This window comes from Rattus norvegicus, chromosome 1 (assembly GCF_021556685.1).
Source record: "Rattus norvegicus strain SHRSP/BbbUtx chromosome 1, alternate assembly SHRSP_T2T, whole genome shotgun sequence".
Lineage (NCBI taxonomy): Eukaryota > Metazoa > Chordata > Mammalia > Rodentia > Muridae > Rattus > Rattus norvegicus.
The window spans coordinates 187,485,435-187,502,842 of record NC_141534.1 but is presented as its reverse complement, the minus strand read 5'-3'; the positions used below and the strand labels follow the sequence as shown (position 1 = coordinate 187,502,842).

The 17,408-nt window shown below is 45.9% G+C and overlaps 1 protein-coding gene across 1 annotated transcript; it reads left to right on the top strand.

Annotated features, from left to right (window-relative positions):
* Positions 1 to 1,561: 1,561 nt before the first annotated feature.
* Crym (crystallin, mu) lies at positions 1,562 to 16,840 on the top strand. Its single transcript, NM_053955.2, has 8 exons — positions 1,562 to 1,754; positions 2,283 to 2,433; positions 4,225 to 4,287; positions 5,759 to 5,860; positions 7,362 to 7,545; positions 12,841 to 12,962; positions 13,595 to 13,679; positions 16,539 to 16,840. The coding sequence occupies exons 1-8, from the start codon at positions 1,585 to 1,587 to the stop codon at positions 16,601 to 16,603; spliced, it is 942 nt and encodes a 313-aa protein (NP_446407.1). The 5' UTR covers positions 1,562 to 1,584; the 3' UTR covers positions 16,604 to 16,840.
* Positions 16,841 to 17,408: the final 568 nt, after the last annotated feature.

The following is a 17,408-nucleotide window of genomic DNA, read 5'->3' as shown; positions in this document are numbered from 1 at the left end:
TAATTTTTATCTTTTTAAAATCTGCGGTTTTAATATTTCTCTGAGCATTGACTTATTTACTATGTTTGTCCAGTAAATCTTGCTGAGTCAATATTGCTGCAGCCTAGGGACTGGACGGGAGTGGCCTGCTGTCACCTTCAGCGTGTTGGCATCCGTCTAGGGAGCAGCAAGCGACCCACCTCTTTCTAGATCTGTAGGGGTCAGCAGAAAATTTCCCCTGGCAGAGATACTGCCTCAGGGAAGACAGGGGAGAGACACAGTAGCTTCCCCTGCATTACTAGTGAGTTTATTAATAGTAGTCTTTCTTTTAAGTCATTAGGACACTTAATAATAGTTGGATTGTTTTAATAATAATAAAAATTAAAGCGGGCTCTGGTGGTATACACCTGCTGTTCTAGCATTTGGGAAGTCAAGACAACCCTTGACTATATGGGAATTTTGAAGCCAGTGTGATCTACATAAGACCCTGTCTCAACAAAACAAAATAGTCAGGAGAGATGACTCTGATGTTAGCGCTCTTCCAGAGGACCCTAGTTCAGTTCATAGCATCCGTGTATGGTAGCTTACACCTGTAACCTCCAGTTCCAGGAGATCTGACGCCCTCTTCTGGCTTCCTTGAAAATGTGCACACATACCAACACACACACACACACACACACACACACACACACACACACACACACACACCGAATGAAACCTAACTGCTTCTGACTCGCTGGATGACCTTGGACAAATCCCAGAGCATAAATAGTAAGGCTAACAAGAGCATCTCCATACCTCAGTGACTGCTGGTGTGGTCAAATGAGATAGACTGTTCCCGCTATTATTATTTCGAGCCCTACTCTGGGTCAGAATAGTCCCTCTTTTCTTTGCGTTCCCAGATGCACTCACTTTCTCCATCACTGGTCAAGGGTGAGGTGTCACTACTCCATCAATGGTGGAACGTTAGGTATCATTGCATATTGCCTGCTCTTTAAATACAGAATGAACTCCTTAGGGAAAACAAATACACAAACTGCATTTTGGCTCTTTATATGACTGAGGTCATTACCCTTGTCTGAGACTTCAAGGTGAAGGTTGTTTTGTTTAACCTGGGTCAACTATATGCTTAACACAACAGCTAGAGACTAGGGATGGTGTCGGAGGAAGATTGGGAATAGAAGAAACTCCAGAAATAGATGAACCAGAGCACTGAGAGTACCCTGTCACCTCATCTGCCTTTCTCACAATACTAGCCCCAGGGGATCTGGTGTGGAGGATCAAGGTGGAACCAGAAAGTCCTCCTCACACACACACACAAAGTGTGCTCAGGAATGTGGAGATGGCTAATTACAGGAATGGGAACAGCAGACTCAAGAATTATCACTCCCAGCCTGTCGCCTTGATTCCAATCTAGGGCGAAATGCCCTGGAATCCAGGGAGTTGTGGTGGGTGGCAGGGGAGGGGCGGGCCCGATGGGCGGGGCGACGATGCTCCGCCCTGGGTGGCCCGCCCAGCACTGCTACTTAGGCAGTGCGCTCATTTAGGGCTCAGCTCCTGGAAGTGGAGTGTGTGCTGGACCCGGGTTCGAAGGCAGGCGGCGAGATGAGGCGGGCGCCAGCGTTTCTGAGCGCCGACGAGGTGCAGGACCACCTCCGCAGCTCCAGCCTCCTCATCCCGCCCCTGGAGGCCGCACTGGCCAACTTCTCCAAAGGTCCCGACGGAGGGGTCATGCAACCGGTGCGCACCGTGGTGCCTGTGGCCAAGCACCGAGGGTGAGTGTAAGGGACCAGAAGGGGATGGGAGAAACGGGAAAGAAAGGAGCGAAGGAATGCGGAAGGAAGCGGTAGGAGAAGGGAGGAGAGGATTTGTTTGATCTCTGCTAATGACAGCTGCTGCTTAAGGGGAGGGAACTAACCCACGGGCATCTGCCAAGAGGACGCTTTTCAGGTGTCACCTGCTATAATTCAACTCGCTGTCCTTGGCAAGGGAAGTACCAAGGCTGTCGCTCTGCTGGTGGAAAACTGAGAGGTAGAACGACTTGGTGAAGCTTACAGAGCCAAGAAGTGGCAGGGTTGTGATGGCTTTCTGGTCCAGAGCCAGACCATGAGTCCTGCCTCAGGGAAGGGCAGAAGGGCAGAGGAATGAGCTCAAATGGGATGGCGAGCCAGCGGAGCAGTAATGGAGGAGGGGAGATGAATGGGACTTCACTGAACACTGAGCATTAACTGGAAAGAGTTGAAACTGCTCTCTCTCTCTCTCTCTCTCTCTCTCTCTCTCTCTCTCTCTCTCTCTCCTCTCAGCTTCTTGGGAGTCATGCCAGCCTACAGTGCCGCTGAGGATGCACTCACCACCAAGTTAGTCACCTTCTATGAGGGCCACAGCAACAATGCTGTCCCCTCCCACCAGGCATCAGTGCTTCTCTTTGATCCCAGCAATGGTTCCCTGCTGGCGGTGAGCAGCCTCTTCTCCTCTGGGGCAGGGAGGGTAGAGTAATTCTCCCCTGGAATAGAGTGTCCCTTGGGCCCGAAGTTAAGCCTAGAAGCTAGTGAGAAGCAATACGATCACAAGCGACCAGACAGGAGCCATCAATGGTGATCTGTGCCAGGCAGCATCTGTTTCTAGGGCCTCTTGTGCCGACAGCGGTGGCGAGCATGTGGCAGTAGAAATAGCGATCCTGTTATTCGTGTTATTATGTTCTGGTCACATTCAGATACAGCAAATGCACAGCTTGAACTAAAGCTGAAGAAACATGCATTCACTGAAGCCCTCCCTGTGTGGAGCAGAAGACACAGTAACCTGTGGGTGTCTTCCTGACATCTCTTTATCATTTAGCAAGGTGTGAAAGGAGCCATAGCTCACATTTACTGAGTGATTGGGGAGGGGAGAGATGTGGAGTTCTAAGCACATTACCTGTGTAATGAAAACTACCCAGGATGTACATGATCCTGTTATCCCCACTTCAGGCATGTGGAGTGAGTCGTAGAACAGCTGTGCTCAACTGAACCCTCTAGTAAGAGGCAAGGCTGGACCTGAAACCTCTACAGTCTAAGCCAATGGTGTATCCAGTCTAAGACTAAGCTCTACTGACTTATCTGTTTGTTTGCTTGCTTGCTTGTTGTGTGTCCTAGGCCAGACACAACACACACACACACACACACACACACACACACACACACACACAAGATCCTCCTCCCTCAGCCTGCCAAATGCTGAGTATGAACTGGGTGATTGATTTCCTGTAAAGGTTTGTTGAGATCCCTGAAGCTCAGGTGAGACCCTTGGTTTGAGGTCACACAGCTGGTCAGTGAGAGCTCTCTTAGGTCCACGTGGTTGACACTGGTGTTGATACTCTTACCACCTAGAGTCCTTCAAACTGGCTCTCAGACTCTCGCCCCCTCTCCTTCCCCTCTGAGTGTCTCAATTCACTAAGAAATCCAGCTGCCCGTTACCCTACTAGAGACGAGGGTCTAGCTGTTCTCACCCTGCGCCCACCCAGAGGCAGTAGCAGCCGTGCTGCCTACGAGGAGCCCCCGCTCCTCGAGCATCAGCCCTTCCTTCACACCAGACGGTGGTGCTTTGGGGCTGTGCTGGGTGCTCCGTAGCTACAGGACTCAGCTCCTCCCCTCTAAAATGAGAACACTCACCTTTGGAGCCCCAGCTGAGATGAATAAAAGGGTTCACAAAATGCTCAGAACATCCTGGACGCCAGAACCTCCTAGGATCCTTGGAAGCCAAGGATAATTTGATTCCCACCTAGGGATTCCATTTTCTTGGTTTTCCTTGTACCAGTACAGGTTCGAAAACCACTGAATTGCACATCCCAAGCCAGAGTCAGCTTGAGTCCTTCTCAAGGTGACATCTGGGGACAGTGTCTTTCCAAAGCTCTTGAGATGGGAAGTGGTGTTCATATCCCTGAAATTCACCTCAGCTTGGAGATCTGAGAGTCCCAGGGCACAAAAACAAGATAGGTGATGTTTGAGCGATTACTATATGCACTGGCTTCCCTCGTGGAGCTGTATTCAATGCTCTCAGTACCCTCTGCACTGTTGGCATCACCTTCGCTTTTACAGATTGAAGAATGCAGTGCATAGATATTAGTGCTCAAAGCCAGGTAGCTCATAAGTGAGGAATGAGATCTGAGAGGGACCCTAAGCCCCGCATTCACTGTAGTTTCTACAGAGCTGCCTTTCTGAGTTTCAGTCCTGGGAGGGCACCTTCCTCACTATCTCTCCTTCCTCCAAGGTCATGGATGGAAATGTCATAACTGCAAAGAGGACAGCAGCCGTCTCTGCCATCGCCACCAAGGTAAGACCAGAGGAGAGGGAAGGGACGCAGAACTTATCTTGGTCTGCCTTTGCCCATAGCTGTTCCTTTGCACATACCAAATATGAGTTACTAAGTGAGCACAGTAATTCACAAAATTACTATGGGCCACATAATTCCAAATACCTCATATGCACAATTCCTAATCTTCCTGTCTCACAAAAATAGAGTGGAAAAAGATAGAGACGCCAGATGTCAACATCTGGCCTGCAAACACACACACATGTGTACATGGACAGCTGCACAAATGCACAATAACTAAACGTAGAATGTGGTTTGACTTTTTAAAAGAATTCAATAGATCTTTAATGTATTACATACTAATTACTAATAAATGTTACTACACATTTAACTATTTTATAATTTTTATTAATGAGTAAATAATTGGTAGCCTGTTTACAGTTTGCTGAAATAATAACACCCTTCGAAACCCACATTGTATGTTAGAAAGATGAAATGAAGCAAAATAAAAAAAAATACAGGAATGGAAGTGACTTTTTAAAAAAATGGGATCTCAGTATGTTGCTCAGTTTGGACTTGAATATTTGGTTTCAAATTGTTCACTTGCTTCAGTCTCCCACATAGCAAGATCTACAGGCGCACACTGCTATTTCTGACTAAAGAGATGACATTTCATTGATTCAGAAATGCCCTCCCTGACATTGGAGTGCTGAGAGAAATCAGCGAGTGAGATATGGAGACATACGGCAGAAGACCAACAAGCGATGCTGGCGGCGTGGGCCGCAGTGTGGAGCCACCCCATGAGAAAGATGGGGGAGTTGCACAGGGTATAGCCAAGGGAAGGAAGTTTAGAGTGGGGTATTCAGCTGGGATGATGGTGCACACCTGTAATTCCAGCACTTGGAGCTGAGGCAGGAGGATTGCCCTGAGCTATAGGGCAGCCTGGACTTACATGCTGAGACCATATATCAAAAGGCAAAGTAAAGGAAAATTCCCTGTGGGAATGATTGTAATTTTTTTATTAACTTAAGACTGACAAGGGCTTGGGATGCTTGTTTTCCTAGGCATAGCGAGAGTGCCATGGCCCAGAGGAGGGTTGGCATGGCAGATCAAGTGTTTAGAGTGTTTAGATGGTAGATGGCTCCTGAGGAACAACACCTAAGGTTGACTGCTGTCCTTCACAGGTGTGCGCGCACACGCACACACACACACACACACACACACACACACACACACACACACACACACACAGAGGAGCATACCAATAGGAGTATCTAATATAGGGAGGGTCCCTGTCCAGACCAAATGAGATCATGAGAGTTAAGCACTAGCACACAGTAGGTGCTCAATGAAGCTCCTTCCTTCCTGCCCCTCTCTACAGAGGGCCAGCAGAAACAAAGTGACATCTCCAAGATGCCCACCCACTCTTGACAGTAGCTGAAGCCTCCTGGCTACCTGAAAACACTGACCTTCACCACTCTGTTTCTCTCAGTTTTTGAAGCCCCCAGGCAGTGATGTGCTGTGCATTCTTGGGGCTGGGGTCCAGGCGTACAGTCACTATGAGATCTTCACAGAACAGTTCTCCTTCAAGGAGGTGAGTGACGGTGGGCCCTGGGGAGCAGGGAGATGGGACACGGGCCCCTAGGTACAGGCTGGACAGTGGGGCTGAGTCTGGCATGGGTCATCCTTATCTTTATGATTTCCTCAGAAGGACTGTGAGGTCTGATTACCTGTTTTCAGACTCATGGCTCCCAGGACACGCACCTGGGGATGCCACCACCCACCCAAGTGATTCTGTGACACTCCTGGGTATCAGCTGCACTTCCAGCCCCTCCCGGTGCTCCTCTTAAAAGACTCTGGGAGTCTACCTGTTTAAGGCTATGGATCTGGAATGGGGGTGGGTTGAGGCCTGGTGAGCAGGAAGCACAGCCTTCCCCCACTGCTGCCTTCCCCCTCTGTGGCCATCATTTCACTGGAAATGTTTAATCATATATACATATATATATATATGTATATATATATATATATTCATCTTAATGTATGCCTGTGTGAGGGGTGGAACCAATGAAAGTATGGATTTTTATGATTAAAAACAATACTGCTGTCTTGGGAAATATAGACTGTGAAGAAGAAAAAATAGAAAAGAAAACTAGCCATTTATCTGTTTTGTTTTGTTTTTTTTAAGACAGGCAAGTAATTTCCAAGGTTCTCTTGTCTGCATTGTAGAACAGCTGACTATTCTGTGTCTTCACCAACAGCTCCAATGTCACGGTTCCAGATTACAGGAACTTTGTATCATATTTGCACCATTTCTATCAGGAAAGTTGGCACAGCTAGCCATTACTTAGCACTGGTATATTGAGCCGTCTGCCCTGCTTGATGAGCCTACATGAAAAGCTCATTTCTCTGTTTACCATATTTGCTGATGACAGAATCTTCTGGCCTTGTTTAGTTGAGGGCTGGTGGCCTTGGATCCAGACTGGTTAGAAAACTCCCAAGAGCTCAGCCCTCAACACTGCCAGCACTGCCCACCTCCACCATAGCACTTTCCAGGACTCTGATTATGGCTTCCACAGTTGGTCTTTTCATCTGCTGCACCTTTTACCTAAAAAGTGTTTATTCGCTTTTTAATCCTTCCTTATGCTTCATTGATTAAGCTCTTCCATGATAAATACTTTTCATGAATCTTGTACCTGCTGCAACTCTGATACAGGGTTTCAAACACAGGCTAAGTTCCACACTGCCTTTACCCATTTCACAGATGTGGAACCTGAGGCTGAATGGGGGGAAATCATTGTAGGAATAATACAAAGTAAAGGAAGGGTTGGTGCCAAGTCTACATGGCTCCAGAACCTTCTCTGTAATCATTAAACCATTGAGGTTGTGTCCTGACCTAAAACTGAAAAGTGTCCACCTTGTTTAGATGGGGGAGGCATTTTTATTTGTCTGAGTAGATATCTGTTTCAGTTAATGCTGTGTCCTTGATCAAGTGTCCATTGTTTAAAGACAACATTGTCATCATCAGAGCAGTGTGGGTGGGTGTGGCATCTGCAGGGAAGAAATACACCAGTGTCCCTCCTGTCACCCACTCTAAGGTGAGAATGTGGAACCGCACCAGGGAAAATGCTGAGAAGTTTGCAAGCTCAGTGCAAGGAGATGTTCGGGTCTGTTCATCAGTGCAGGAGGCTGTGACAGGTGCCGATGTCATCATCACAGTCACCATGGCAACGGAGCCCATTTTATTTGGTGAATGGGTGAAGCCCGGGGCTCACATCAATGGTAAGGAGGCTTCTCACTCCCAGACTGGATCTGGGCTCTGTTTGTAAAAGTGCTTTCTCCATCATACAGAATGGTTTTTCTCTGAGTCAGGGTCTCACTATATCTCCTGGCTAGCTTTAATGCTAGGTGTTGTCTATAGCTGTCTATCCCCACTCCTGTCTACACCTTTTTTTAAGGGTATCTGCATGAGCCTATGGTTAAGGAGTGTAGGCAGGAAGACGGAGGGTTGGAGGCTAGCCTGGGCTACATAGAAACAGAGAACCTGTCTCAACAAAACCCAAAGGCAAGAGAAGGACGGGTGCTCTGAAAAACTGTGTCTCAAATGTAAAAATAAAATTAAATGTAAAATTGGTCATTATTTCGCTACTGAATGTCCTGCGGGATGGAACATGCCACAAATGGTCAGCCACAACTTTATTCTTAAATGTGACAAAATTCAAATCCTAATGGACAGATGAATACCGCTTTTTTTCTTTTTGAGACTATGTCTGTCTGTGTGGCCTTTCAACTTTTAATTTTCCCTCCTGTGCCCACCAAGATTTAATTCACCCTAGCCTGAATAATTTGTTCTTAACATAGAAAACTATAAACAATTTCCAAAAGTAATTACAGTACAAAGGGTTTTGTGTAGCATGTGATTGCTTTTAATGTATGTACTGGGAAGTGGGATGAGAGGGCGTTCTAAACATAAGGACCTTGGGGGCCTCTGAAGACCTTCAAATAACTTTAGAGATTACTCTAAAAGAGGGACTGTATAAAATACTTACCTATAGTAGGAGCTGCCCTGAATTCTATATGTGTATTTGTATATGTGCATGCATGTGTGCCCATGTTTGTACGTATGTGTGTGTTGATGTTGGATGTTGTCCACAGTGACGCTCCACCTTATTTTTGAGACAGGTCTCTCACCAAATCCAGCACTCACTAATTAGCCAGAGGACTCCAGGGATCATCTGTTTCTGTCTGCTGCCCACCCACTCCACAGTGTCAAAAATATGCATAACTATGACCACATTTTTTACATGGGTGCTGGGTATGATTTCACAGCATGTACTTGACTGTTTAGTCTACCTCTCCAATCCCCTTAATTATGATAGGTGTATGTGATATATATATATATATATATATATATATATATATATATATATATATATATATATATAAATGTTAGATATAGTCACTTAATCCTTCCAGCAACCTTAGGAGATAAAAAATAATAATTATCATGACCCCTAATTTATAGAGGAGGTAGACTAAGGCTAGGAGAGATTAAGTAATTTCGAGAGTCAGAGACTCTTGGGGGCAGAGTTGGGTTTAAACTGAGGTAGTCTGTCCTCAGAGGTTGGGCTTTTGAACAGTACTTAACATTTTCCTCCAAAAACAAGTCTGGTTTCTGATTTGACATTATCACAGAAGCCGAGATCCCTGCACACACAGGCAGATGAGAAGCAGTAGTCAAGTCAAGAGATTAGCTGTTCATTCATAAATGTTCACAGAATGTGCACCACGTGCCAGCCATTGCTGTGGCTGCTGAGGGAAGCCACAGGAAATGGAGCATCCAAGAATATGGCTTTCCTGTTACTGTCGTCCTAGGGATGGGAGATAAACCAAACAAGGAAAGACTTAGGCAGATTTTCCTCGTGGGGAGAGCCTGGCAGTGGAAAAATGAGGGAGAAGTTGAGGCGTATCCTTTTGATCCACTCACCAGAAAGCTGCCCTGGGGTGAGTTATGGTTGTGACCCAAATGATAAGGAAGAATAAGTCATGTCAAGAGCTGGAGGGAGGATGTTCTAGGCAGACAGGATTTCAGGAAAGGGCCCCTGGGGGTGGGCGGATGAGCACAACCATCTGAGGACTAGGCCAAAGTGAGGTTGAGGCCTTAGTCTGCAGGGGATTAATGTTGTGACACAGGTCCAGAAAGAAGCTAAGAGGCGGCTGAGGTGGCAGGTAAACGGTGGATCCAGGTGTGCTTCTTGGAATCAAAACTGCCTGGCAGAGCTTGAGAAATCCAGACGGACAGTTCTCAGTGAAATGTGCACCCTGGGGCAGGACTGAAGCTGCATCTGACTGACTTGGGTTTGGTTTTGTTTTTCAAACTTAATACAACACACTGAGAATCCACTCAAGGTTAGACTGGTTCTCTGCTTAAAGTCTCCCAAGGATGAAATCGATGTTTACTAGGATATCCCCTCGTCTAGACTCAGAGGTCCTCTTCCAGGTTCATGTGGTAGGAAGATTCAATCCCTTAAACGATAGGACAGGGGAACTGGAGGGTACTCTCAGTTCCTAAGGACCTTCTGCAGTCCTTGCTATGGGGACCCACTATCCTCAAAGACAGCTACAATGAGTTTTTATTTTCATTATCCATTTATCTATCTAGTATCTATCTATCTATCTATCTATCTATCTATCTATCTATCTATCTATCTATCTATCTATCTATCATATATATGTGTGTGTGTGTGTGTATGTATGTATGTATGTATGTATGTATGTATGTATGTATGTATATGTATATGTATATTTTTTCCTGGAAAGAGATGATCTGATATGCCATCAAGATACTTCTTTTTATATTCCCTTGACCTAGGACAAGGTTGTTTCATGTGTTTACAAACCCTCAAATTGTGCTTTATGAATCTGTGCCCCAGTGATGACAGTGAACACCAAGGACAGGTTTTCCATACTCACAGAGCCATTAAAGGGCAGGCCTGACTCTCTCTCTCTCTCTCTCTCTCTCTCTCTCTCTCTCTCTCTCTCTCTCACACACACACACACACACACACACACACACACACACACACACACACACACACACACACCTCCTTACTCCTGTCCTGACCACCCATTCATCCCAACAGAGGATTCTTCAAGACCTTCCTTGTTTCTAGCCCCACTGAAGCAAGGCGAGTTCTGATCTGGGTCAGACTGCTGACTTGCTGTTTGGTCCACATGCATCTGCCTGAGTGGCCTCACACAACCCCTTGAGAACCCATCCTGTGCTAGAAGCAGCTGCCTGTAGAAAGCAGGGGAGGGGGTAGCCCTGGAAACTGGAGGCTTTCTCCTACCAGCTTATGATTTATTTATTAGCTCCATTAGTGAGTACGTTTGTTCTATAGACTCCCCCTCCCCCCTCTCCCCAGCAGACTTCAAGGTGAGCATTGTTACACTGCTCTCTGGAAACCAGAGCTCAGAACAACTGGAAGAACATAAGAAGGCATATAAATGCTGCCTTGTATTTGGACAAAACTTTAAAATATTTTCAAAGACTAGCTAGCTACCCTGGGGCTGGCTCCAGCCAGCATACTGCTTTGTTTGGACCACAGAGAAATCAAGGAAAAACGTATGCAAATAGATTTCCTGCTCCTCTTCATAAACAGTAGGGATGGAGGGCAGTCTGGAGACAGCGCATGCCCACTCACAGGTAGTAGCCATGCTGGATAATGCTGCCCCTGGAGAAGTGCACACTCTCTTTTTTGTGTGCCCAGGACCGCAGCATTCCAAATCCGTGTTGGCTTTGTTCCCGTTCATTTCTTCCTGCCTCTGCAGGCATTTGGTTACAGCCTGTGTGTTATTCTATGTCCTTGGAGCAGAAGGCACGATACATTGGATTCGTTGTTCCAGTTTCTGCAAAGGGGATAAGTCAAGGCCTAATCAGTGTGTTTTGTGGGACGTTTGGTGGACTTTTTTTCCTCCTCCCAATCCTCCCCTTCATTTCCTTATCTGACTCCTCTTCCTCTTCTTTTAAAAGTGTTTGTGTGCACTGGTATACACGCATGCACGCCACCACACACATGGGAGTTGGAGGACAAATTCAGCTGTCGGTTCTGGCCCCCACATTGTTCGGGACATCATTTCTTGTTGTTCACCTGTGTGTTCTCCAGGCTTACAGGCCGACGTGGTTCCAGGGATTCTCCTGGCCCTGCTTTGTGTCTTACATAGGCCCCTGGGATTATGATATATATTATGGCATTTGACTTTCTGCAGATTCTGGAGATTCAGGTGGTCATGTGTGCATGACATGTGCTTCACCCACTAGGTTTTCTCCCCATCATCAGTTTTCTTGGTGTCATGGCAATCTCAAGGCCAGGTTTCCTTCTTTACTCCCTGTCCCCACCCCACCGAAGAAGTATGGGGATTGAGCTTCGGGGCTCACACATGCAGGGTAGGTGCTGTGTTGCTGAGCTAGTGACAGCCCTTCCAGCCTTATCACTGGGCTCTTTGTCAGGAGAAGAGATAATGGTCAAGATAAGGAGGATAAGGAGCAGTGGGGTCCTTTGTGTGGTTTCTACAGTTAGCTATCACTGCCAGCAAGGTGAGAACCTGGGCTCTTTCGGACCCAGCTTCACTGATAAGTTGAGTCCTTCTCTCATCACAGCTTCAATGTATGCATCTGTGAATGGAATTAGACATGGAAGAGTACTGAGGTCCATGAATAGCATGTGTAGAAAATATAACAGACATTACTTGCCTTATAAGTGAATGCTGGACTGGAGGTATGGCTCAGCACTTGAGACTGTGTGTACTGCTGCTCTTCAGAGGACCCAAGCTCAGCATCTTCCATCAGTGTTGGGTGGTCCACAGCTACCTGCAATTCCAGTAAAGGAGCATCTGACACCTCCAGCCTCCTCAAGCACCTACATTTACATGCATATACCCATACCGAACACACACACACACACACACACACACACACACACACACACACACACACACACACACACATGTTTAAAATAACAAAAATAAAAGGCTTTTACAATTGAGTGCTGCTAAGTGACCATAAGAACTTACAGGAATGAAGGAGGGGGCGAGATAGAAAAGAAGAGCTTAGGTAATGGCTCAGTTCATGGGAGCATCAGGGCCTGAGTTTAATCCCCAGACATGGAGGTGTGCACCTGCAATCCCAATTCTGGGAAGGTGGAAACAGAACAATCCCTGGGGCTTGCAAAACCAGCTGAGCCTGAACAGAAAGCTGTGTGTCCCAAGGAGGGGCTCTGTCTCAGAAAACAAAATAGACAGCCATCTTGAGGAGCAACACCCTCAACCTCTGACCTTCAGATGCATCTGCATGCATACATGCACCTGCACACACACATGCAAATAATTTTTTTAAAAAAGGGAAAAATGGTAGGTGCTATTTTGAAAAGGTATTCTATCTTATTGGGAAGAGCTTGTTCTAGGAGATGAGAGACATTTTGGTCTAATGTCTCAACTCTTGCTGGCCCCCTGCTCAACTCTTTCTACTAATGTGCCCTGGGATTTCCTGGCCTCAGAGTCTGTTTTGTTATTTCGTAGCTGTTGGAGCCAGTAGACCTGACTGGCGAGAACTGGATGACGAGCTCATGAAGCAAGCAGTGCTGTATGTGGACTCCCGGGAGGCTGCCCTAAAGGAGTCAGGAGATGTTCTGTTGTCAGGGGTGAGTCTCTCTCAACAGCAGAGCCATTGGCTGGCCCTGGCTCGGTTCCCAGGGTTTCACTGCCTTCCCCTCTGGACCTTGGTCACCTCACCCCCTTGTAAGGAAGACATTCCCAAACATCTTGCAGCATTTTAAATCCCATTCCAGAAAAACATAACCATATGGCTATGACATGTGTCTTCACGTCCTTCTGCCTGGAGGGAGAATTGATATTTTTTCTGGTTTGCTGAGCTGTAAGGCAGTAGGATGGGAAATCTGTTGCAACCTGGAAACCTTACTAAAACTATATATCCCCTGACTGCCTATCGCCACTTATAATCAGGTTATGGAAACAAGCAGAAGCTGCCAATGTGCATGGTCAGATAATAGCATACCAATTTCTTCATAGACAGGGACCTGGCAGGAAGCCACCCATACACAATGATCTCTGTGTTTATGACATCAAATACACAAGTGCTGTCCCCAAAGGGTATCAGAGGGAATCTTCTTCTTAACCTCGTCCAGTTCACACATGGTGCTTTTTAAGATTAATTTCATTCTCTCCTGTTCAGGGGTGTCCTATACTGGCTTCAGAACCTAGCCCTGCATGGGATGATGGTTTCAGCCCCAGTTAGCATGCATTTGTTTCACAGGCTGACATCTTTGCTGAGCTTGGAGAAGTGGTTTCAGGAGCGAAGCCTGCATACTGTGAGAAGACCACGGTGTTCAAGTCTTTGGGTAAAACTCATGAATTGTTCCCTGGGCACAAATCCAACCAAAGCATAGGGCAGGGAAAGGAGGAATGAATGGGTTACCAGGCTCCGAGGGTGAATCATTACAGAGCCTATTATTTGGATCAATCATTTACATGTTTGGGTGGAGTAATTAAGCCTAAAAACTGTAGAGTTGGATGGTCCTGGATTATATCCCTTCTATATCCTGCACTGGATATGTGACCTTAGGCAAGTCACTTGATGGCCCAGAGCCACAGTTTCTGTTGCCACCTGTCACCTTGAGTTCTTGTGACAGTCCAGTGAGATATACAAGGGGGGAAATGTTGTACCGAATCACTTGGTTAGGCATGAATGAATTCAGACGTCAATGTCCACTAGAGGAAGGGAGCAGGGACAAAGCTCCCCTTTAGGGTAATGACAGAGACACCTGCCTTAAAGGAGATTGAGATAGGAAGTTACAGTCTGAGACCCTTTCACTTCCCCTCTTCCCTGCCTCCCAATAACAGGCAACCATGAGGAGTCCAAACTACACCAACAGAGATGGGGTGGAAGCGTGATGAGGGGTGGGCTCCCAGTGGACAGTCTGCCCTTGGATTAACTCCCCCATTCTGCCATGTTTAAAGAAGCAGATGTATATGGGAACCAAAGTGATAATCAGCTATTATACTTAATTATAGTTAATTATTAATGGTTACAGGACTTTCCATACTTCTTCATACTGAGCAGCAGAAACCTTTAATATTTGTCACGGTTTTAAAGTTACTCTAGATGGCTGATTGTGGTGGCATACACCTTTAATCCCAACACTAAAAAGGCAGAGGCAGATCTCAGTAAGTTCAAGGCTAGTCTGATCTTTATAGCAAGTTCCAGTGCAGTCAGGATTATACAGAGAAACCCTGTCTCAAAACAAAACAAAACAAAGCAAAAAAAAAAAAAAAACATGAAAAACCAAAACAGTAGTGTTCTGGCCAGCAGTGTGACCACTACAGTGAAACAGTATTTGCTGCCTATGAGAAGATTACTGTATGCATAAACTCCCAGTGCAGTGACCCCATGCATAAGGCCTGCACAAGAACAAGCCAGCTGAAAGACCAGCATGTCTCACCCCTAGCTTAGAGGCTGTTGGCAACTGAGGGCAGATTGGGGGTTGCGAGTCAGTGTTCTTCAGGGATGTGGCCCTTGAGAGGATGCCATGCACAAACGAGTATCACCAAGGAGACTTATTTCTACAAAAATGCAGAAAGCTGGGAGAGAAAGAAGAGGTGGAGATGGGAAGGAATTGAAGGCAAGGAAAGAGGGGATGGATTTGAGCATATTGTAGGCATATATGATATTAACATGTATGCATGTATGATCTTAACATGTGATAGAAAGTGCTCTGGCCACCCAGCACTATACCATCAGTCAGGATCCAGGCCTCGGCAGGTAGCTAAGTTTTTTTTTGTTTAATTTTCGTGCACTAAAAGACTAGCAAAGGTAGTAAATTTCATCTAGTATCTGGTCTAATGACATCCCGCTGATCCAGTTGAGTCGGGAAGGTTAGATGGCCCCACTGAAGAGACGAATACTGTAGGAATCCACTTATTTGACAAGTTTTGTATTCCCACCTTGGGTGACTGGTTTATTGACACGCTCTCTCTTTAGCTGATATATGCTGAGCCTCTCATAGAATATTGGGTATAAAAATTAAGGCCCATGTCTTAAAAATTACAGATTGAACATGTCTTATCTGAAATACTTGTACCCACATGTGTTTCATATTGGATCTCTTTTGTACTGTGGAAAATGTTTGTAGATTGTTGACTAGGACCCTGCCCCTTGCCCCATATGAAAAACTGATTCCAAACTAGAGAAAGAATTGAATTTCAACATTATATTAAAGAGTTTTAGACTATGTGATATTTCAGATTACAAATCTTTAGATTAGGGACATTCAACATTTTGAGGACAAATGGGGGATGCTAAAGAGACAGGGTCAGCAAACTGTAGGCCAGCGGGCCCAACCCTATCAACTACCTGCAATTGTATGAGCCGTGAGCTACAATTTATATTTTTAAATGATTGGGGTGGATAAATAGAGAATCACTCTCAGGACACATAAGAATGATGGGAAAGACTGGACAGGGAGGTAGCTTAGTCAGGAAAATGCTTGCCACATAAGCAGAAAGAGCTGAATTCGGATCCCTCAGGCCTGTATAAAGTGCCAGGGGTGTGGTGGTAAATGGGTAGGCCTGTAATTCTGGTGTCCTGGAGGCAGAAACATGAGGGTCCCTGGGGCTCACTGGCCAACTAGTCTAGCCAAACCAGCAAGCTCAGCAAGAGAGCCTGACTCAGAACAAAACAAAACAAAACCAAAACCAAAAACAAACAAACAAAAACCCCAAGTAAGATGAACAATTAGGCTGTAATAAGATAACTAACACCAACACAGACCTCCTCACACTCGGGGAGGGGCGCCCTGGAGAGAGTGGTGAATTCAAGCTGTAGTGTCTGTAAATAAGAGCTTACCAGAACTCAGTCTCATTTGCTTTCCCTGTGACTGTGGGTACTTTCCATTATAAAGGCAGAAGTGGGCCATTGTAAGAGAGACCATATATGATTTACAGAGCTTAAACTATTCACCGAACCTCACGTGATATGTTACTGACCTCTGAATTCAACCTTAGAGATTAGAAAATGTGGCCATTTCCTGCTTAGTATCATACTCCTTTCCTTGATCAGCTCAGTCTGAGTGAACCTCTGAGTAGCAGTTGTGGTTATTGCCATGGACTTCAGCACACACATAGGGCGTCAGAAGATAGCCAGGGTTGTTTGAGGGCAGCGCCGTTCTGACACAAGTGAAACAAATTTCTGTCCATTGCAGGGATGGCAGTGGAGGACCTGGTCGCAGCCAAATTAGTGTACGATTCGTGGTCATCTGGCAAGTGAGCAGAAGGAGCTGTGCCTGAGCTGGATGGACGTCACGGCTCAAACGCTGGCTCAGTGTCTAGATCAAAGGAGGCCTAGTCCCCAGTGAACGGGAGTGAGAGTCACTCATAAGTATTGACATCCCTATTCATGTTTGTGGTTGGATAGCTAAACCCTTCTGTTAGGGGGTGATGGCCACATTACCTACCCTTGATCTTACTAGCCTTGTGTGTCTCTGAAATAAATCATTTCCAGTTCTTCCATGTGTACTTTGACAGCTTCCTGTGGGAAGGAAATAAAGGTGTCAAATGCTCACTCAATCTCTAGAGGACGCAGCATACAATTTTCTCCATTTTAATTGAGCAGAGCTCACTATAAAACCATTCTCTCTCTCTCTCTCTCTCTCTCTCTCTCTCTCTCTCTCTCTCTCATGTGTGTGTGTGTGTGTGTGTGTGTGTGTGTGTTTGTGTGTGTGTGTGTGTGTGTCCGTGCTGAGGATCAAACCCAGAGCTACACACATGCTAGGCAAACACACGTCCACTAAGCTACATCCCTGGCACAGCTCCTGACTTTAAGGCATATAATCTAGTGGGTTTTGGTGAAGTTTGTACAATCAAGTCCAGAATGATCCCATACCCTCAAGAAATTTGATTCTCAACAGTGTCATTACATTCTTCCTAGCAGTTTCTACTGCTACAGATTTGCCTCTTAAGAACTTTCTTATACATCCAATCACATGTAATGTAGCTTTGGGTGTGTGTGCTTTAAATGTTTGAAGAAGCCCAGATAAGGGGGCTCCTTTGGTCATGCATAGTAGAAAGCACAA

Coding starts and splice junctions, on each gene's coding strand:
- Crym (NM_053955.2), top strand. CDS start 1,585: ATGAGGCGGGCGCCAGCGTTTCTGAGCGCCGACGAGGTGCAGGACCAC. Junction 1,755..2,282: donor CCTGTGGCCAAGCACCGAGG/GTGAGTGTAAGG, acceptor CTCTCCTCTCAG/CTTCTTGGGAGTCATGCCAG. Junction 12,963..13,594: donor GAGATGTTCTGTTGTCAGGG/GTGAGTCTCTCT, acceptor TTTGTTTCACAG/GCTGACATCTTTGCTGAGCT.